Source organism: Takifugu rubripes, chromosome 20 (genome assembly GCF_901000725.2).
Source record: "Takifugu rubripes chromosome 20, fTakRub1.2, whole genome shotgun sequence".
Lineage (NCBI taxonomy): Eukaryota > Metazoa > Chordata > Actinopteri > Tetraodontiformes > Tetraodontidae > Takifugu > Takifugu rubripes.
Window position 1 is genome coordinate 12919428 of NC_042304.1, and position 20812 is coordinate 12940239.

Here is a 20812-nt window from a genome sequence, read left to right on the forward strand (position 1 = left end):
TTTTTAAATGTGAGGTCTTTATTTTCTGGAAGGGGGAGGGGGGGTATCCCCAAAAAACAGCACATAGAGCCACTAAAACCCAACGACTAATTTAATCTATAAGCAAAATATAAGCACAGCAAATCCATCATTTATAGAATTCAGTGAGTTTATATTATTTTTGTGACCATGAGAACTTGTTCCTTTTGGTCTTTTTGGTGCCACTCATTGTTTTGGCTTCAGCTGTGAGCTTCCTGGTTGGAGTTGAAGGTGTCGGAGCAGGTGCAGAGGGTGGTGGTGTTTCTGTTTTCTCTGCCACATAAAACAAGACACGTGCATTTACCCCTCTGTCACTGCACCTGGGCCTCAGTTCCGGGTTTGTAATTCAGTACCCTCAGAGATCAGACTGGATCGACCCTGCAGGTGTCTCTCCAGGTCCTGAATCTTGACCAGCGCCGACTGCAGGGCCTCTTCAGCCTTCAGGGCGCGCTGCTCAGCACTTTGCACTCGCATCTCCGAATCGCTGACAAACACAGAGGGAAATCTGACAAAACCTGATTTGCACGTACAAAGATCCATGTCTGAACCCCAGAAAGCCACACAAACACACATCTGCGCCCAACAGCAGCCCGCATCGCCGTCCTCCGGTTTCTGCTTCACTTACAGAAGTTCCTGCTGCAGTAATCTCACTGTGCTCAGATCATCAAAAGCTTTCTGGGCTTCATCCGTCACCGGAGAAACAACTGAGTCTTTGGTCTGACAGATGTGCAGAGAGACAGGATCATTGCTCACTTCTATTCAGATTCACGCCAATGAAAATGACACGTGAAGGGTGTGTGGTTCTGTCTGACCCCGCTCAGGTGCACTCTGTCCTCTCCCAGTTTTCTCTGCGTGACGTCCCCATCACAGCCAATCATCTTCACCACGATGGTCTCGCCGTCTTTGAGCTCGTCCTACACGACATTATCAGCATTGTCTTGGCTTGGTGTGCTCTGAAGCGCCGTGATATAAACTTTACACAATACGATACGATTGGGATAAATTAATACGTGCAACCACACAATAATTACATTTATGTCTTCAAAACAATTAAGAGATGTGTTTTAACTTTGACATTCCAACATTTAATCTAACCTTGGGTGCAGATGATAAAATAAGCGTTTGTCATGGCGTACCGTCATTATAATGCGCGTCGTACCAAACCATTTATCAGGAGTTACAGTGCTTACCTCCGTGAGTCCTGCCTCTGTATCACCATTGACTGTGTTGTCTGTTACAGGCTCATTTAAGCCATCTTTATTTATCTGCGAACAATATACAGGCAAAAGTCTATTCAAATTAAACGGTTAGGTTAGGTAATGTCTTGTACTTGGTCCTGAACCCCTGACCAGAGCCTGACAACTGCTGTCAACTGGAAGTGCTGGGCCATGGCTGCAGGAGGCATCCTCACAATTGCCATGTGCATCCGTCTGACCTTCAGGAGGACCCCGTTGAAGCCCTGCCAGCAGGATCAGACAGGTTTCCACCCATTCACTGCAATCTGTCTGAAGAAACAGCGTGACGATTAGCTGAACTCATCCTAGTCTGTAATTGTGCTTTGGCTCCCCCTGCTGGGCTTATGAGGAGAAACAGCTGTAGATTGCTTCACCCTCGTGTGGTGTTCGGGTCTGTGGGACCCGTTTTCACTTTTTATTAAAAGAAAAATGCTAAAATTAATTAATTTTATCATTTTTCAATCTGAACAGATTCCAAGTACCAAATGGGTTACGACCTTTGAAATTACTAATTAATCAGATCAGGCAGTACCTGCAGCTTTCTGAGCTCATTCATCTCCTTTTCTGATTCATGTGGATGCTGCAGAGCCTCCTCCTCCAGAATGAGCTTACAAGAACTGTAGTCAGACATTAATATTTGTTTAAGAGGGAAGTCTACACTCTGTGAGCAAAACTGCAACATATATCTATACCTGGTGAGGTAGCTTGACAAATGCCCCAATTTTTTAATCAAATATTTGGCCTCCTCATCCAGCGTGTGTGGTGAGATATCTTCAAAACAATGTTCTCCATGTTCTAGGTGCTGGACCTCACTGTGGTCTGGTACCACAAACAGTAACAGACTCAACATCCACTGAGTCTGCGTCATGTGAAGAGAACTGACCTGCTCATTAGAGAAGGACAGACACATTTCAGTGTGTTATTTATACTGGTTCATACACTGAATTGTTTGACTAATATGGACGTTGAGTTCCAGTGTGTGGTGTCATAAATGACCGCACATGTTCAAAAATATCTGTAAACCTTCCCTTACTGTGTGAGCCGACTCACCTCCTCACTGAGTCTCTGGTTCTCTCCATCACTGAGGTTGAACAGGCTGGTCGTGCAGTCCTGCATTTTTGCGAACACCTTTTCTATCTCTGTGCTGTTCCCAAAACACACGAGAGGTGGTAAGAACTTCTTAATCGATCTACATTTAACACCTCAATCTTCAGCTTATGCAGATTTCTATGAATTGAGAAACACCTACGATGTGTCAGGGTTATTGACATCTACTGTTTCCTCTGGGAGCAGGCAGGAGAAGTTTTGGAGGACCTTTTCTACTGAGCTCTGCCAACTCTGCAGGGCCTTCTCCAGGTTCAGCCAGTCAGAGACAGACATCGTTTCAGGACGACTGATTGAGGCATCAAACTTAGAAATCCAGGATTCCATCTGCCCAAGAAGTGAGGTAATCTGCCTGTAGACCCCTGAATCAACATGAGAGATTTCTGTTGAGAGACCTTTTCACCCTTTATTACTACTTCTGTCCTCTATGTCTGTGGTCTCACCATTCTCTCCACTGACTCGGGTGTCCAGCTGTTTAAGGAGCTCAGACAGGAAACCATCAAGTTCTGAGAAAGCTTGCTGGCCTGCAGGCGGCTCACCATCAGGAGTCGGATGCCTCCTAAAGAGCTGAAGGCTCAGACTCAAACATCTCTTCTGGACACGGTCGAGCTCAGCCAGCATCTCCTGGTAGCCGAGCAGAGTTTCACCTTGGTAGCACTCACAGTGGAGCGCCAACATCTGCAGAGAAAGAGGACAATTAGAGGACTTTTGAACATAACTACTGGATTAAAAACAAACTTTTTCCTCTTAGCTTACATTTACCCACTGCTGTAAATCTGCATTCATATTTTCCAGTGAAGTGGGCTCACATTTTGGGTCAGGACACCTAAAAAAAATGGAAAAATAAAGCACAAGAGCACAACACTGGGCTGCAAAAACATGCTAACTTACACAAAACCATTCCAAAGAAAACTAATTCTGATTAAAACATCTCCTTTAGCACTGGAACAGGTATTTACCTCTTCTGAGTGTTGCAGAAGTTGAGCCACTGGATGATGCCTTGGTGAATGATGCTCATCTGCTCACACTGAACGTGCTCAGCGCTCTCCAGCTTGGACATGAACGCCACTAGCTGCTCCTTCCACTGGTCATTAAGCTCCGTGATGACATTCAGGTCCTGTGAATCCTACAGACAGGCAGCCATTTCATTGCCAGTCCTACTGTGCCACCACTGACAGGCAGAGACATGGCGGTTTTCATGTTTTTGTACAGGCACAGATGACGAAAGTTAAGATGTTAAACGGCAACTGTGGGGCAGTACAGATAAACAACGCTGCTGCTACCATCGAAGCGAGGTAAAGACTGCAGTGCTCCGCGGCCTTGAACCAGCTCTGCTCACTGATATGAAGCTGTTTGATCATGTGCAGCTTCTTTGTAGAGATGATCTGAAAGTCAAACATTCAGGTTATTTCTTGGCATAAAAACACCCGCCGTCAAAAATGACACAGAAAGTCAACAGAATCTCAAAGGCTGCTTAGCACTTTTTTTGCCAGGGAAACGCTGAGCTGGATCCAGCAGTCTCTGTCCTTCATCATGTGGAGGAGCTGGGTCTCCAGGCGAGTCCTGTGCAGCTCATACAGCTCGTGGTAACCCTGGACCACGCTAAGAAAACCGAGAGGAAACCGTGGGTCACGTTGCATTCTCTCTCACTGTCTGCTTATTGCTGAGAGAACATTTCAATTTTAGACAATAGCAGAACAAACGAAAACTTATTTATTTAGTCTCTACAGCATAAATCGCGTTTATCGTGTTTAATGAAAGGAGCCGTCCAAACTGACTCTGAATTGGTCTGAGCCTGCTCCAGAGCTCCAGCCAGATGCTGATGGGCCTCCTCTGTCTGCTGAGAAACAAAGTCGTCGTGCTCTCTGATTCTGGACAGCGCTCTGTGAGGACGACCATAAAACCATAAGTTAAATAACACAATTCCTTTGTTTTGGTGACAGCATCCTGGCTGCCGACCCACATACGTGCTGAGCTGCTGGAAGGATGTCCTAATGCGGCCGATCTCCTCGGCCAGCCGGCGGTTGAGGACTCTCTGAGCCACGGCCTCAGTGTGCAGTGCCTTCAAACAGCGGGGGATTCGCTCCAGCAGGGACTGGTAGTGCTGTCTGGAGACATCAGTGGAAACAATACGCTCTCTGGGAACAGGTGTTACTGCTCAGGTGTATTAAAACGTTTTTAGAAATTAAACTTGGGGGTCATAATAGTGCTTTTACCACCGACTGCTAACCTGAGTTTGGCGAGAAGCTGCCCTCTCTCAGCACAGTTGACGGTCACCTGTCTGATCACCTCGTGGAAAACTATGCTGTAGATGTTCTGTTCCGCCTGCACCAGCTCCAGCAGACTCTCCATCTGCAGGATATTTCATTGTGCTGCCCTTACGTGTGACTTATAGCGACAGAATAGGTTATTGTCCGTCTGTCTGCCTAACCTGCGAGAGCTCAGTCAGCTCCTCGCTCTGCTGTTCCACGCCAGCCTTCAGCAGCATGTTGTCCATCATCTTTATCAGCTGGACCACCTCCAGTCTGCCGCTGGGCCTCCTAACAGACAGGGTGTCACAGGGTAACGGCGCCACCAGTGCCAACAAACAACAACACAGTTTAAATCAAGGGTTTATTTCTTCGAAGGATTCAGTCTGTGCTCACAGGGAAGGGAAGACGTGTAACTTCTGCTCTTCATCCTGCAGCTGCACAGTGAACGCACTGAGAAACAGAAGCAAAACCACAGCTAAGAAAACAGCAAAGTCCCGATTTCAGCCTGCAAATATATAAAGATCAAACCAGTTCATGACTAAAACCTCGGGACTAACAGAGCAGACTCACTCCTCGTAGAATTCCAGACTCTGTAGACCTTTGTTTTTAACGACCCGATACTCTTCTGGAATCAGACTTTCCGAGACGCCAGAGTTCTAAAGCAGAACGTTCGTTATTTTGACCTCATGCTGATGATGATGTTGTTCAATGATGTGAGGCATTTTGAAAAAAATGAACATCCGAAAACACCCAACACATTTCAAACTGCAACGGTAACACTTGACTTTGTGCGTCCACACGTGAGGACTCACCTCCCGGCTGCCGGCACCACTCCTGTCCGTCAGCGGTGGGAGGGGGGTCGTCTTCTTATGGGAAACCACAGCGTCACACAGGAATGAAATATCCCTGCACGTCATCAACAGACATCGACACCCTTTGGTTATTTAATTATGGCCATTTTGATTGCGACCCATGTGTTTGAGAGAAAACATGCATTAATGCTTCGCAGGAATTAAACTACTGCTGCTTCGGTTGACCTGCCGGCTCCAGTCAGGGACGTCGGCTGCTCCAGAAAGAACTTGTATTTCTTGCGTCCCAGCGAGTGATGCCAGACTGCATCGGGTCTCCTGAGTCCACATCCCTGAGGGAAAAGGCTCCTTCAGAAGACTGGACCCACTTGGCACCAAATCGATAGTCCTAAAATGAACCGTACCTTGCAATGGCGCTGATGTGCGCCGGGCCCACTGACTGAGGACAGACTGAGCAGAAGTTCATCTGGGACAGTCTGGTTGATCACAGGAGGAAGCTGCGTGTTTCTGCTCATTGCTGGTTCTGGAGAAATCAGTTCTGCTGCTGGAGGATTAATAAATCTGATTAAAACAGGATGTCTGGAGTTTTAATTACATTAATTGCACACTCAGAAATACATATTATGCATCCTGGGGGATATAGGGGGTAGATATGTTTATCTATATAAAATCATAAAAGATAATGAGACATTTTAGGTGTTTTTCAATCTGTCGACAAAGTTTGAAATATATTTTCTGCTACTCTGTAGGAATCAAAAAATGAGCTCATATTCTAAGGTGAATTTATAATTAGGTATGTTCTTTAATCGTAAAGTTCGGGTTTGATGATTTGCAGGTGGGAAAATCTATATTTTATATTCCGAAGAAAAGTTTAAATTTAGATTTTAAAGCATCCCATAATCTCCCACCAAGTGGGCCAAATGCTGCATATTTCCTGGCTGCCTGATCTGTGGGTTACACAGTTAAAGATGGAATCATTAAATATCTTCGAGCATCACCTCTGCGGCCCAGAACTCGATCTGACCTCGAAGAACCTGGTGCTGAACTGGCTCTGACCGACCTGGACATCCCGCTGCCTCACATATGGTGCTGGGAATAAGATGTTTAACTGTACTGGTCCGAACAGACTGGGATAAGAGGTTATTAAAGAGGAGCAGCCCTCCGCTTTATCCGGGGCTTCCACTTCCTGGTCGCGTTGCCATGGCAGCGTCTCGCGCTCGCGTCCACACCGACGTTTATTCTGACTTTAGGTTTTACTTTCGTACACAAATAGAATGTAAAAAAAATTAAAATAAAAAATCTCTCTGCTATTTAGATGAGCTTATTTAAAACTGCATGACCCGTGTAGATTGGCAGGTACACTTCGAAGAAATTAAAAATAAATTATTTATAGGCCAAAATAACTTGATAGATTTAGAACACTGCATGAGAAAGTCGCTCTATTAAATCCAATAGGCCTGTTTTGCCTTGAGGCCAGTCTAATTAAGGCCAGTTTAATTAAAAACCTTGTAGCTTTGGGAGCATTTATAGGGCTAGCTCGTGGTAAGTATTTAAGAAGTAACTGATTTAAGTTAGACAGAATAGTACAAACTCAACTTGCTGATTAACTACAGTGAACCACTTGACAGCTTTGTTTAATTTTTAAAGTAAAAGGGAGTCTTTTAATGTGGCAGCCTTGTGTTTTTTCACGCTGATCCGCCTCATCTGTGCAGGAGGGAGAGAGAGACCTAGAGGGACAGAGAGAGAGAGAGAGAAAGAGATGGAGGGAGGAAGGGAGGGTGCTGATGGAGACTCCTGATGGGGCTCCAGCAACAACACAAGTGAGCATCAAGTAGGTCTGGAGTGTAGATGAGCAGATGAGTCTGCAGCAGCAGAGACAGACGCAGACCGGCCGGGCTCGGGGGAACAGGATGGTTTCCTGTCCCGATTATGGATTTCAACTATCGCCCTAGTTTTGGATCACTGGTGCGCACCGTTCTCATCTCATCACTGTTGCTGAGTGATGGTAAGTGATCGGCTCAGTTATAGCGTACCTGGATTGTCTGAGATGGTCTTGGTTTTAATATTGTTATCTTAAAATGGAAATATATTTTAATTCTGCACTTCAAACAGCCCATGCAGGGAATGTAAATGAAGCCTCTCTGTGAGCTGATATATTTGCCTGCACTGATTTCTTTGTAGAGCTGTGAAGGGGGAAAAACAAATGCAACAATAAGGGCCAGGATTGTGACCCTCGAGGGTGGGGGTGGTGGTTGGGGGGGGATGGGGGGTCCGAGAGTCCCAGAGGCTGTAAAACCCTCCGTTATCCAACATCTTCTTATCACCAGTGGAACAAACGTGCAGGCAGATACATCTCCAACATGCATCAGACCGGAGCTGTCAGGTGCTTCACATGTGCTGTTTGGGGCCTTCTGATAGGACCAAACAAAGCCCCTCAGGGACGATTTGCATTTGAAAGATCCGTCCGTGCTGTGGGAGGAATGGGGGGGGGGGGGGGGGTTGGGGGGGGGGGGGGTGGGTGCTGTTGGCTGGAGCCGAGACTGAAACGGGCAACAGGCCCGTTTCTGAGCTCTGATCTCTGACCAGTGTGAAGACAGACGGTGCTTTTCCCTGTTCCCTGCAAAACACACCTGAGCCGAGCGAGCATGGAGCAGACGTGAGTCCAGACGTGTTTGAGCCGCGTCAGGAGGACCCTCCTGCCTCTGACCCCCCCGACCAATCACAGCCCAGAATGAGCGGAGACGTGGGTAATCACGCTCTGGTCCCCAGTTTGGCTGATTGCGCACTTGAGACCTGATTTACATGATGGATCACTCCAGAATCATTTATATTCAGCGTCAACAGTCATGTGACGCTCCAGATTATGGGCTGGATGCACTTGGATGGCAACTTTGTGGTCCTGAGTGTTTGGTGTGTGTGTGTGGGGTGTGTGTGGGCAGGGACAGGGAGGATGAGGAGGACACGTTCCAAGGAATTCATTCAAAGATCCAGTTTACACACAGACATTTAAATCTGGTAGTTGTGTCACAGACGCTCCCAAGTTTACATTTTAAATTTAAATAAGACCTGATTCCTGATCCCTGCAGCGCCCTGGCGGGAACGTTCTGCTGACTGAAGGGCGACATAATGTGCGTGTGTAAGTGCCTCAAACGTTCCTCTGCGTGCGGTTACCATGGAGACAGACTCACTCCTGACACCTTAAGAGGTCCTTAAGTTTTGATTCCATATAGAAAAACAGCTTAAGAGATTTTTTTAAGTCAAGAGGTAAAAAGGTAATTGTGGATGAATTGTGCATTTATGGATGACAGCTAGCTACAAGATTAATAATCGCTCCACATTCTGTTCAAAGGTGGATGCTCGAGCCCTCCGCCCTCCACTGTTGCCCCCTGCTCCCCAAACCCGTGCCAGAATAAGGCCATATGCAGGCCCCGTGGGGGCGGGTACTCCTGCTTCTGCGTACCGGGGTTCCAGGGCGGCCGTTGTCAGATCGACGTGAACGAGTGCGCTTCACAGCCCTGCAGGAATGGAGCCACCTGTGAGGACAGAGTGGGGACGTTCTCCTGTCTGTGTTCTCCAGGGTTCACAGGTGGGTGAGGAGAACTGTGGACGTAGCTTCTCATTTTAACAGAGAAATGAAACAAGTCTCACCCCATATGGGTTTTAGCTTAGTATGGTCTCCGTGATTAAAGACAAAAGATGACTCCTGCTAACTCTGATAGCATTTTGTTAGCATGTACAAAGACAGGTCACATTTCTTATCCAATTATACTATAATCACGTGATGCTGTGTGATTCAAATACTGTTGTACATTTTATTCTCTCCCTGCTTAGTTTTGACTATAAATAAATTAGAACACTGACATCATTAGTTAGCTGTAGCTAACTCAAATTTAGGGAGGCAATAACAGGAATTACAATGGGGTAACCTTGAAAACTACTATAAAAGCTAGTCTTTGGGATAAAACAAATCTTCTCATGTTGAGGAGTGTTGAATCTTACCAAACTGTTTTTTGTTACAAGTTAATATCTTGGAAATGGCATGAATTCACACAATGTTCCACAACAAGCATCAAAGTACAGCGATACACTTATCAGATACAATATATCACTGTTTTTGTGACAAACATTGGAGTAAGATTAAAGGAGCAGCCCAAACACGATGGGGGGGGGGGGGGCTTTGTTCATCTTTGCCCCCTGCCCTCAGGCTTTCTCTCCCTCTGAAGTCTTCTGTGCACACTTTCATGTTCACAGGGGCCACTTGTGAGATCCAGATTGATGAGTGTCAGTCACAGCCGTGTCTCAATGGCGCCCGTTGCCATGACTACACAGATGGCTTCGCTTGCATCTGCCCGTCTGGTTTCCAAGGACACAAGTGTGAATTCAACACCAACGGGTGCCAAGAGCAGCCATGTAAAAATGGGGCTCCATGCGTGGATGGAGTGAATGGGTGCGAAATCACTTTTATCCTGTTACTTCAACGGCAAAAAGTCTATATTTAATGACATGATTTTGGTTTCAGCTACAGCTGTGACTGCTCTCACACAGCCTTCACAGGCACGCACTGCGAGACGCCGCGGCCGCCGTGTCACTCTGGACCCTGCCTCAATAGCGCCACCTGTCAGGACCACCAGGGTAACTACACCTGTGTGTGCTGGCCAGGTACATGTTTCAGAATTTAAAACAGCGTCACACCTTTAAAAGAAATACACCAATATTTATTCATATAAAGTCTGTTGCCATGCCGTTTCTATCTCCAATATCTCCAATATACTATGTTTACCCAGAAAAAGCAATAAAAGTAATGAAAATTTGAATGTCATGTGGCCTTAATCTTCTAAGATACATCATTAACACTGTTTGCAAATAAATTACAAAAAACATTTAGGCCTTTGTTATTCAGGTATGCACGGCCATTCTTTGATATAAGGCTCATTAAACTGTGATCTGAGCACTCCTGTTTCATTTTCTCGTGACATGACGTCACTCCCATTTCAGGATTCGAAGGCCGCCACTGTGAGATCGACATCAACGAGTGTGGCAGCAGCCCCTGCATGCACGGAGGCCGATGCGTGGAGAGGTCATGGCAGACCCTCTACGGCACCGAGCCTCTGCTGCCGCAACGGTACGACCGCCAGCGTGCGGCGGGCTACATCTGCAGCTGTCCTCCAGGAACAACAGGTGAGAATTTATCAAGTCAGAGGTGTCCAGTGATAGTGGTGCACAAAAACACACGCTTAATTATGATATACATTTTATATCACGCCTGACATACTAGACTGCTTTTTTAGCGCTTTAGTCTACTGTAAATTGGAGCATAAAAAGGCACAAAAATTCCACTTTTCAAGTGAAAGAGCCAGGTCATGTCTGTCTTTCTTACACAAGACTTGATGAGGTAGCTAAGACCGCGAGCTGTTCCCTGCTGAGAGCCGCTGTGGCACTGACTCAGGTGGCCAAATAGCATTAGCTTAATCCCCAGGATCTGGCTTTGCTGGTCCCCTGACTGGAGCCTCACACACAGCTCCTCCACTGAGGTGGCCTGCACACACGAGATGGTGTCGTTACAAATGTTTCTTCCTACGCTGGGGGGAAAAGTGAAGGCATGATGCAGACACCGGCGCTATGGATTTGGGGAATTTTGTTGTTTGGAGCAGGTAATACCAGAGGACATCTTTAAGTGCATTTGAAATTCTTTAATTAATTATTTATCATGGTGTCTCTACAATATACAATGGGTTGTATATGTCAGTAGTAGTAGTTTAAAAAGAAAAGCCTCCTAAGAAGATAAGGAATTGGAAATTTGGTGGGACAAGTGTTTTTTCAGGCAAATGTTCACTTGACCATCTGGCTTCTGGTGCTGCTAATTTGAATTCTGGGCAGCATAGTTGTCCAGGGCAATGTTACTGTTCCAGGGGGAATCCATGCGAGAGGAAATATGCGAGAAAACGCTCCCGTGTTGTTTGTTTCCCTCGTTGCTGTGATTATGTAACCCGATCACATAAGTGTGTGAGCGTAACAACGTCACTGGACGTGAGATAATGACAGCGCATGTATGTAATTTACATCTGAATTATCTTCTGTGTTGACAGGGTCCCTCTGCCAGGAGGTGATAAACCTCTGTGACCCTGATCCCTGTCAGAATGGGGGCAGGTGTGAGGGCCATGTTGGAGGCTACACTTGCCACTGTCTCAAACACAGCGGCCACGGCGTCTTGTACGGAGGTCAGAACTGTGATGAGAGGCTGGTGGGCTGTGATGGACACGCCTGTCAGAACCAAGGCTCCTGCATTCCTTCCCTGTTGGATGGGAGTCACGGATACACTTGTTCCTGCTCTCCTGGGTACACTGGGCTGCTTTGCGCGACCCCAACGACCTTCTCGTTTGAACGCAGAGGTTACCTGCTGCTGCGGAGCCCCCTGGCGGGCGCACGGCCTCATTACAACATCACACTGAGCTTCAGATCCGTCCTTCCGAGGGCCATGTTGTTCCGGCGGAACAGCCGGGGCTCACTTCTTAGCCTGGAGCTGGACGAAGGACGGCTCCGTCTCACGCTGAGAAGGAACGCCTCTGCTGGAGCCGAGGCGGACGGCCTCAGCCAAGTCCTGGAGCTGCCACACAATGTCACAGATGGAGACTGGCACTCTGTGGAGACGGTTCTCAGAAACAGGGTGCTCAGTTTAAAACTCTCGGACGATTCCGTGAGCTGTGCGAGGCAGCCGTGCCACAAAGCAATTCCTGTCCAAAGCGCACCAGTCAGTTTGGCTTCCCCTCCTCACAACACTTTTATTGGTGGAGTGCTTCAACCCAGAGTTGGCCCCAGCGAGGAGGACCCAGTTCCATCATTCATTGGCTGCATGAGGGACGTGTTTGTGGACCGGCAGCTCGTTGTCCCCGAGGAGTGGCCGAAGAATTCTGCTGTTAACGTGTCCTCTGGCTGCAACCACAGGGACCGCTGTCTGGATGTGCCTTGCAAAAATGGAGGACAGTGTGTAAACCTGTGGCAGAGCTACCGGTGCCGATGTCCGAGGCCTTACGAGGGGCAGGACTGCGAGGAGGGTATGACCGATGCAATGTTTTATACATATACATTTATATATATTCAGAGAAAAACACCTGAGTCAGATGTGGATTAAGCAGCTGATGTGTGAGAGAAGATAATTGAGGAGAGATGAGGCCAATCAAAGGTCACAGTAAAGGTCAGAGATCCTCTTATATAAGATGGAGGCTTAAGGGTATAATTCTATTTACAGAGAGAAAAGCCTACAGCCTGCAGGTGACTTTGGAGGGAAGCAAAATAACAATGCTTCAAAGTCAACTTTTTGCTCCAGAGCAGCAGATTCCCACCCAGTTGATCTGTGATTTGCCGACACAGATTACCGACCTGTGTCCGCCGCTGATCGTCACGCTAAAAATAGTCATTCGCATTCGTCATACGACCTTTCTGACCACTGGTGACAAATCCAGGGTGGAAAGGGGTGAACTCACAGCTGCTGTCAACCTGATGCTCTCTGTCAGTTTACCAGGTTTCTGCAAACAGAAAACAACCTTGGTCACAGATTTACACCACAGATGCGACTGAACGTTCCCTGTGACTGATCGTCCCTGGGTGCTGCGGTACTCACACATTTCTCTGGTCACCTTTTTAACCCTCTTGCAGAACACGTGACGGCACGCTTTGGGGACGGAGACTCCCACAGTTACGCAGTCTTCACTGTCAGCCGGGACATGGGCCGGGACCTTGCCGTCTCCCTCTTTCTGCGTACCCGGAGGTTGGACGGCTTCGTCCTGGCCCTCGACAACGGCAGCAGCCGGTACCTCCACATGTGGCTGGAGGATGGAAGAGTCGCCGTGCAGCTCGGCAGTCTCGAGATCCTCAAGTCAAAGAGCCCGATAAACGACGGGGGGGTCCACTTTGTGAGTTTAGAGATAGAGGCAAGTCGTATGATGCTGCGGGTAGCAGCGCAGAAACAGGGCGAGGTGGAGGTGGGGACGGTGGGGGTGGAAGCTGGACACAGTGTGTATGTGGGGGGTTTGACAGGAAGCAGGATGACCTCAGTGTTTGGTGGATATTTGAAAGGCTGCGTCCAGGACCTGAGGGTGAATGACAGGAGGTTGCAGTTCTTCCGGCTGCACGCCTCCGTCAACTCTTTCCCTCTGAAGCTCATGGAAAACGTCACGGCGGGATGTTCTGGGGACGACGGCTGCAGGGTGAGTAGGTCGGGTGTTTGTCGATCCGGATTTAAAAGCGCAGCGTTTAAAATCCAGAGCTGGTATCTCATCACCAGAGGAAGCCGTGTCTTTACGGTGGGACGTGCTTCTCAGCGTGGGATGACTTCACCTGCGCCTGTCCGCCCAAGACAGCAGGGCGGCGCTGTGAGGAGGTCAGGTGGTGCGAGTTGTCCCCTTGTCCAGCCGACTCGGAGTGCCGGGTGCTGAACCAGGGATATGAGTGTAAGTGTTGTGAGCTCCTCAGAGATCATCCTGATGTGTTTATATGAGTGGATGTTACAGTTGGCTCAAAGACACTTCCTCTGGTCTCCTAGGTTACTCCAACGCCACCTTCCTGAACGACAGCACCGTGCTGACTTATCGAGGAAATGGACAAATATCCCGCAATTTAACCAGCCTGTCTCTAAACCTGCGCACTCGAAAACGTAACGTGGCAGTCCTGCACGCAGAGAGCGGCTCCGCCTTCATCACCCTCTCCGTCCAGGATGGGTTCCTCTTCCTGGAGCTCCAGAGCACCGCTGAAGAAGGCAGGGATGAAGCGGGGGCCGTGTCCACCATCAGCCTGAGTAGCAGGTCCGGGGTCAGCGACGGCGAGTGGCACAGCGTGCAGCTTTTTATGGCGACGCCGTGGGCACCGACCTCCCGCTGGACTCTGGTGCTCGACGAGAAAATAGAGGAGGCCAGTGTCTCCAGGACCAAAGGAGGAAACTTGGACTTCCTCAGGGAAGAGGTGGATATCTTCTTAGGGGGCCTGGCCCCTGACGCTGGGTGGTCCCTGAGTGGGTGCCTGAGTACAGTCGAGCTGGGTGGCATTGCTCTGCCGTACCTGGGTCCTTCTGAGGTGAACCTCACGCGTTCGCAGGAGGAGCAGTTTGTCCAGACGTCCCCGCGGCCTCCCCTCCTGGGGTGCTCCGGAGCCCCGGTGTGCGATTCGAACCCCTGCCTGAACGGAGCAGAGTGCCAGGACCTCTTCAACGCCTTCGACTGCAGCTGTGTTGACGGCTGGTCGGGCCGACGCTGCGATTTCTTCACCGACACCTGCGCCTCCGGCCCCTGCGTCCATGGCAACTGCAGCGTGAGGGGGCTGACCTACGAGTGCGCCTGTGACTTCGGCTTCGCAGGGGTGGACTGCAATGAAAAAGTGGACGTGTGCGAGACCCACCGGTGTGCTAATGGAGGCACCTGCCTGCATGGGCCGGACCGCTACGCCTGCCTCTGCCCGGAGAACTTCACCGGACCCCTGTGCAAGTGAGTTGAGGTGGCTGCAGGATGAAGCAGGTCTCTAGTCCCTTTTATCCCCAACGCGACTGTGATCTTGAAACAAATACTGGTATCCTTCTCCTAAATGAACACACAAATTGTTTACTCTTGCATGGCGTTGTAAATAGGGATCTACTTACAGTAATCCTGTTGTGTCATCTCTTAAGTGATTCGTGCCACATTTTGCTGCTTTGCTAGCACCAAACTAGTTGGTTATTCAATATGTAATCGGCCTCCAGCGAAGCTCCGCCCACAGCCGAGAAGAGGTCCACAGGAAGGAACACTTGAGCACAAAGGGATTGTGGGAAATGGAGATCACTGGCAGCGGAGGCGGTGATGATAACTGATGCACTGAGGACGAACGCTCACACATGAGCAGTGTGGAGGCCTTGGTTAGCTCGCTGAGGCGCGCCACAAAATAAATGCTCCAAATTGCACAAACAGGGGAGGGTATAAACAACACAAAGACGGAGCTTCAATCTAAATGTCTCCACGTCGCCGCCTTTTGTTCGGCGTTTCAATCCAGCCTGCAGCAACAGCCTCAGATGCTGCCTTTCTATTCTAGTGTCAGCCAGAAAAGGCCTCCCAACACAAGGCGCTCCGGTTCAGCACCGGTTCCTCTCCCCTGTCATCTAGTGTTTACCTTGAGAACCAGCAGGGGAACGCCTCCAACCATTTATCCCGTAAACATACAGCCTCTTGCGTTCTGCCCCCCCGCATAAGGAAAGCCTTTGCAAGTGTCTCAGTCAGCCAGGCGGCAGACTTCCTGCCTGCCTCCCTTTACTGGGAACGTCGCAGCCACAGCGTTTTCATCAGAATGACTTCTTTTGTCTCCGTCTCTCCTCTTTCTGTCTCTCTTTTACCCCGTTCCCCCATCTTTCCCTCCACTCCTCTCCAGTGAACGCATTGAAGAGATTCCGTGGTACATTGTTCTGAGAAAGGTGTAAGTTCCCTTTTTTTATTCCTGTTTTATTCCTTCTTGCTCTTCTTGCCTCCCGTTAGATACCTGCCTCGCAAACGTCACCTCAGATGTTTCTGTTCAACCGTGTGCAACAAAATGCAAGCCAAAGCTAATATTAGCGTGACAAACCATCTTAAGACCGGGATGAGTGGCAGTTGGGGTTCAAGATTCTTGGCATCTAAACCAGAGGGATGTATCCTAAAATGGAACGTTCCCAAAGTAAATTTCAAATCAGTTCCCACAAGTTTTTCTGTTCCAAAATGACCTTTTTTATTCCCGGCTGTTTTAACCTCTACTGAGTATTAAGGGAGGTCTTTAATCTCATTAGGAGGTTCCCATAATCCTCCCGTTTTGCTGTCGAAGTAAAAACATCCCTCTGAAAAAGAGCTTTAAGTGAGACGTGGTCGTCTTCTTTTCCCTACCAGGCGGCCGAAGCTTCCTGTTTCTGTGTGCGGCGATGAAACCAGAAACTACACCTGCTTCAACGGAGGCAACTGCACCGACAGAGAGCTGTCCTGCGACTGCCCCCCCGGCTTCACCGGACACCGGTAAGAATGAACGACACATTCCGGAATGAGACAGGGAACGCCATGGAATGACAACCTACTCCGTTTCCTTCCCCGCCATGTTGTGTTCTGTATATGAACGAACCCCGAGAGCTTCATTCCACCAGTGGTGTATTTCAGGTGGTTCCCACATTGATCCGTGGAGAACAACCACCCGCTGGAACGTCGGGGAATTGGCCCGAAATGGAAAAAGAACTTGGCCTTGATTCTGTGACCACTTGGACCCTGACCGCCGCGCTGGTTCTGTGTCTGCAGGTGTGAGCAGGAGCTGGACGAGTGCAAGTCCAACCCCTGCCAGAACGGAGGCTACTGCCACAACCTCATCAACAAGTTTGTGTGCGTGTGCGACATGAGCTACGCCGGAGACGTGTGCCAGACGGACGTAAGCGACATTTACTTTTACGTGGCGCTGCTGCTGTGGCAGAACCTGTTCCAGCTGCTCTCCTACCTGATCCTCAGGCTGGACGACGAGCCTGAGATAGACTGGGGGGGCAACGACTAGAAAAGTGGGCCAGTGTGTGTTCCTGCGCTGGTGGTTGTCGGTGCAGATCCCACAGAAGGTTGTGGTGGAACCTGTAACGGGATCATTATTGATGAAGAACCTTCTGCACAGTTTGACATCAAATGTACCACAGCTGTTTTTGTGCCTTAAACTAGACCCTTGAAAGCCCCAAATCTACCGTAGTCGTTGTGTATTTTGACTTAAGTTATTTATTTCAAGCCTGTAGACGCAGTGATGAGTGGCGGAACCAGACCGACCGTAGTTTAAGGTTGCAATTTCTGTCAGTGAACTTGTTAAATGGCTTTTGTTCCCTTGGGTTTGTTGGTTTCGGCATTGATCAGGTGGGGAAAGATGCAGGAGGCATTTATGGTGCCAGTGAGGGAACATCACAAATATGTTCTTTAACACGTCTCTGGCAGACGCCATGCTGTCACTCTCGCCTCAGCTCCGTTCAGGGATAAAGGCGGGAGCTATCAAACCAGGCTTGTAGCTACAAAGGCGCCCAGAGGGAAGACGGAGTCTCGCTTTGTTCCCGATGTACATTCGGAGTAGCGCTCTCACGCACAGACTGACGGCAGTCGGCTGTCTCGCACCAAAAAAGAAATGTCTAAACCTTCCCGAGGAAGGCGGGACGTATTTCAAGTCTACCTTCTCCACAGTATTAACATCACCCGTGTTGCCGTCAGCTCTTCCCATCTGCACTTGATCCTGATCTCACCTGTGTTCCACGCTGACTCCTCCCACTTCCTGCTCTGTCCTTCACCTCTCACCACCACTTCCTGATTGTCTTTCATTTCTTTCATCTCTGTCTGTGTCTTTGTTGCTGTCTAATAAAGTCAAACACGCGCTTTTCGTCCGTCTTCTGTCCTGTTTTCACTCATCTTCATTTTTCTTTTCCCACACAAACGTCAGCTGGAGGTTAAAGACGGTCTGGAGCCGAAAGGCGACGCTTTAATCTGCCTTAACAGGATGTGAGGAGTCGAGTCCAGAATAGCACAGGTGTCACACACACGCAGCACAGGTTTGGCTCCGAGGGTTCGATTGGATGATTGAAGACGCGCAAAAACCGAATCAGAGATGATCAGAACCATTTTAAAGAGCCACGGATAAATTCTTTGAATGCCTGTTTGTGCAGAGCTGATGGAAATGATGCTTTAATCAGGGAGGAGATGAAGAAGATACCTTCCAGATGCCTGCGACGTTAACGAGCAGCAGCGTTTCTCTCATCCATCATGACGGAGCAAAGATGGAGGAACAAAGTCACCGCGTTTCTGCTGATGAATAATTCATGATGGGGCAACTGGGTAAAAACAAAGCTTCAGCGTTAAATACTGGCCAGGAATTCCAGTGGGATTAGTGATCGACACCAAATGGGCGTTTTTAAACCTTAACGTCAGCGCCGCCGAATTAAAGACACGAGCCTGATCATCCGTCATCACGTTAATAGAAATAGCGACTGATATTAATAACAACTCTGAGCGTTCTCACGGGTATCTGAGGAACTAGACTTGTGTGTTGACCTCTGACCTCAACACCAGCAGCAGTGATTGACAGGTGACATCCAACCGCACTGTCACAGTCCGAGGCCAAGATTGTAGATCATCCCCGATCCCTCCACGCGCGCGCGCGCGCGTGTGTGTGTGTGTGTGTGTGTGTGTGTGTGTGAGCGAGCTCAGGTGATGGTGAGAAAGCGGTGTGTGTGTGTGTGAGGGGGGGGGTAGATCAGCGGTTCCTCTGTGTTTGGCGCTGATGTGGCCATCCTTTGAGAGCGAGAACAGAAGAGGCAGAAACGCTGTGCCAGCAAAAAAAAAAAAAAAAAGGAGAGAGGAAAAACAGCATCTGGTGCTGAAGTGCAGTTTCAGCAGAGCTGGTGGCATCCAGAGAAGTTCGGTCTGCTCCACACAAGCCTGTGAGGGCCGCTTATCTGGCAGGAACACACACAGAGCAGGTTGATAGTGCTGACAGCAGGGAAGCGCCGCCGCCGCCTCGGTGCAGAGGCTCCAGGGTGGCCTTCCTCCGTACCTCAGAGACCCCCCCCCCCCCACGTGTGTGTGTGTCAGAGACTGATGGAGGGTCCTGACTGGCCTGCTTGTGCCACGCTGGCTGTGACAGCCCAGTGTGCAGCCGTGACAGGTAAGCTCTATTCCAGGAGTCAACAAAGCAGCAGTGGAGATCAGGGAAGTGGAACGTCGGCGCTGCCGGAGCTGAATACGCTCCTGCTTTTACTGGAATATCGTTTCCACCTCCAGTGAGGAAGCGCCGACTTTCCAACGGGGAGCTTCAGTCAGAGATACTAAACGCCGTTGCGCTGTCATAGCAACGGCGCGGCGCGCCGGCCTGCGCCACAGATGTGAGCTCGTCAGCGTTCTTTTGCTTTCATGAATCAACATCAGCTCCCCTGCTTTGATGTTTCTTTGATTCACGTCAATGGAGGCGTCAGATCTGGTCGACGGTGCTGGTTGTTGGCGTTTTCTGTGGTGACGGAGGTTAAAAAACGACTTTAGCATCACAAACACGACCTCAAAAGAATGTTGTTGGTGTGTTTCTGGTTGCTGTGCCTTCATACGATCAGGCAGCGCCTCCTGTGTGTGTGTGTGTGTGTGTGTGTGTGTGTGTGAGACAGACCATCCTCCACAGACGGGCCGCGCTCCGTACGGCTCGCGGGTGGTTGCCGCGTTGGCACTGCGTCTGGTCCGCTTGGCGATGGCGCGGGTGCTGGCTGTAGCCAGACTCGGAGAGAGGCGGCAGACGGAGGGAGGTTTTGCTCCACAGCAGCTCCAGGATCTCAGCAGTCGCAGCCCACCTGCTGAGCCGGGAAACGCATCCATCAGCACGTTGGCAGTGCGTGTGGAGCGCCTGGTGTAGGAGAGCAGTGAGGCAGGACGTCTGTGTGTGTGTGTGTGTGTGTGTGTGTGTGTGTGTGTGAGGTTTGGAGGGTTTCAATTGTTGGATTTTCATCAAACCTGAGTTCCATCCTGGACTTTGACTGTGACTGTGAAATTTCGTGAGTTTGAGCAACATTTGCATTTGTGATGAGGCGCTTTTAAAATGGGCGGCAGCAGTTCAGTCTGGGGAACTGGGCTGAGCAGAGGGTTGCCAGTACAAGCCCCAGGGCAGAAAAAACATGGAAGGTGTTCCGGTTGGAGGGAAGGTGCCAGAACACCTTCAGAGCCTTGCCGAGGTGCCCCTGAGCAAGGTACCGAACAGGAACCAGGGCCCTGCAATAAACGGGCCACTCACACACGTGCACCCTCCCTACGACCCTGAAAGGGAAGAAGCGGTTCAGAGAGAAAAGCTCGGAATACAAAGTCGTGCCATTCCTTGTGATGTTTACAGATTAACATTTGGGTTGAGTTACTCTTGTGTTTTCGCCCTCCAGTTGACCTCTGAGGGCTTGACCTCTGACCTCTTGCTGTCCGTCAGCCTGGTGTCCGTCCTCCTCCTGGTGGCGCTCGTCCTGACCTCCGTGGGGCTGGCCGCCGCCCTGGGCCGCCGCGCCACTCATGGCACCTACAGTCCCAGCCGGCAGGAGAAAGAGGGCTCGCGGGTGGAGATGTGGAGCATCACGCAGACGCCTCCCAGGGAGAGACTCATATGAGACGGGCGCCACTCCGGATGAATCCAGGATTTAAGCACAGCCGACGTCGGCCCAAAACTGCGGCCGCCTCCTTTCAGCTGGGAAACCGATGGAATGTTCCTGTTCAGTTGTCTGATGTGTCATCAGGAAGTTTAGCGTCTTGTCTCGTGTGCCTTTGGTTTTAACCTGTGACCTTTGTTTGACTGTGGTTAACGTGCACAAACAGTTAATTTATACTATCGTGGCTTGATTGACTTTGTATTAAATTATCGGCAAACGGCCACGACTGGGTGTTTGTGTCTG

The 20812-nt window shown here is 49.5% G+C and overlaps 2 protein-coding genes across 7 annotated transcripts; one reads left to right on the top strand and one right to left on the bottom strand.

The window, feature by feature from the left end:
• Positions 1-24: 24 nt before the first annotated feature.
• axdnd1 (axonemal dynein light chain domain containing 1) lies at positions 25-6594 on the bottom strand. Of its 4 annotated transcripts, none has more exons than XM_029828286.1 (25): positions 6417-6594; positions 5823-5959; positions 5647-5750; positions 5422-5515; positions 5180-5265; positions 5003-5059; positions 4789-4897; positions 4588-4709; positions 4325-4465; positions 4136-4240; positions 3839-3959; positions 3641-3742; positions 3317-3483; positions 3114-3183; positions 2801-3035; positions 2503-2719; positions 2304-2397; positions 1946-2136; positions 1786-1870; positions 1368-1523; positions 1209-1283; positions 831-932; positions 644-735; positions 372-502; positions 25-291 (listed from the first exon to the last, which is right to left on the bottom strand). In XM_029828286.1, exons 1-25 carry the CDS (start codon positions 6484-6486, stop codon positions 155-157), a joined length of 3000 nt encoding a protein of 999 aa, XP_029684146.1. In that variant the 5' UTR covers positions 6487-6594; the 3' UTR covers positions 25-154. The 4 variants fall into 4 exon arrangements, 3 of the variants coding, with proteins under 3 accessions (XP_029684146.1, XP_029684145.1, XP_029684147.1); XM_029828285.1 differs by having other exon boundaries at positions 5823-5962; XR_003886284.1 differs by lacking the exon at positions 25-291 and having other exon boundaries at positions 386-502; positions 590-735; positions 5823-5962.
• A 608-nt stretch (positions 6595-7202) lies between these two features.
• Positions 7203-20790, top strand: crb1 (crumbs cell polarity complex component 1). Of its 3 annotated transcripts, none has more exons than XM_029828771.1 (13): positions 7203-7423; positions 8768-9004; positions 9670-9865; positions 9938-10077; positions 10414-10596; positions 11505-12470; positions 13072-13622; positions 13700-13865; positions 13958-14891; positions 15802-15846; positions 16290-16412; positions 16686-16812; positions 20356-20790. In XM_029828771.1, the coding sequence occupies exons 1-13, from the start codon at positions 7348-7350 to the stop codon at positions 20692-20694; spliced, it is 4083 nt and encodes a 1360-aa protein (XP_029684631.1). In that variant the 5' UTR covers positions 7203-7347; the 3' UTR covers positions 20695-20790. The 3 variants fall into 3 exon arrangements, with proteins under 3 accessions (XP_029684631.1, XP_003974391.2, XP_029684632.1); XM_003974342.3 differs by having other exon boundaries at positions 20312-20677; XM_029828772.1 differs by lacking the exons at positions 7203-7423; positions 8768-9004; positions 9670-9865; positions 9938-10077; positions 10414-10596 and adding an exon at positions 10954-11069.
• The last annotated feature ends 22 nt before the right edge of the window (positions 20791-20812 follow it).

Bases quoted from the DNA above. Each gene is read 5' to 3' on its own strand.
- axdnd1 (XM_029828285.1), bottom strand. From the start codon at position 6,486: ATGTCCAGGTCGGTCAGAGCCAGTTCAGCACCAGGTTCTTCGAGGTCA. The intron at 4,241-4,324 runs GTATGTGGGTCG...TCGTCCTCACAG, and splicing joins TCCTTCCAGCAGCTCAGCAC to AGCGCTGTCCAGAATCAGAG. The intron at 3,184-3,316 runs GTAAATACCTGT...CATTTTTTTTAG, and splicing joins TTCTGCAACACTCAGAAGAG to GTGTCCTGACCCAAAATGTG.
- crb1 (XM_029828771.1), top strand. From the start codon at position 7,348: ATGGATTTCAACTATCGCCCTAGTTTTGGATCACTGGTGCGCACCGTT. The intron at 10,078-10,413 runs GTACATGTTTCA...CTCCCATTTCAG, and splicing joins CACCTGTGTGTGCTGGCCAG to GATTCGAAGGCCGCCACTGT. The intron at 13,623-13,699 runs GTGAGTAGGTCG...TCTCATCACCAG, and splicing joins CTGGGGACGACGGCTGCAGG to AGGAAGCCGTGTCTTTACGG.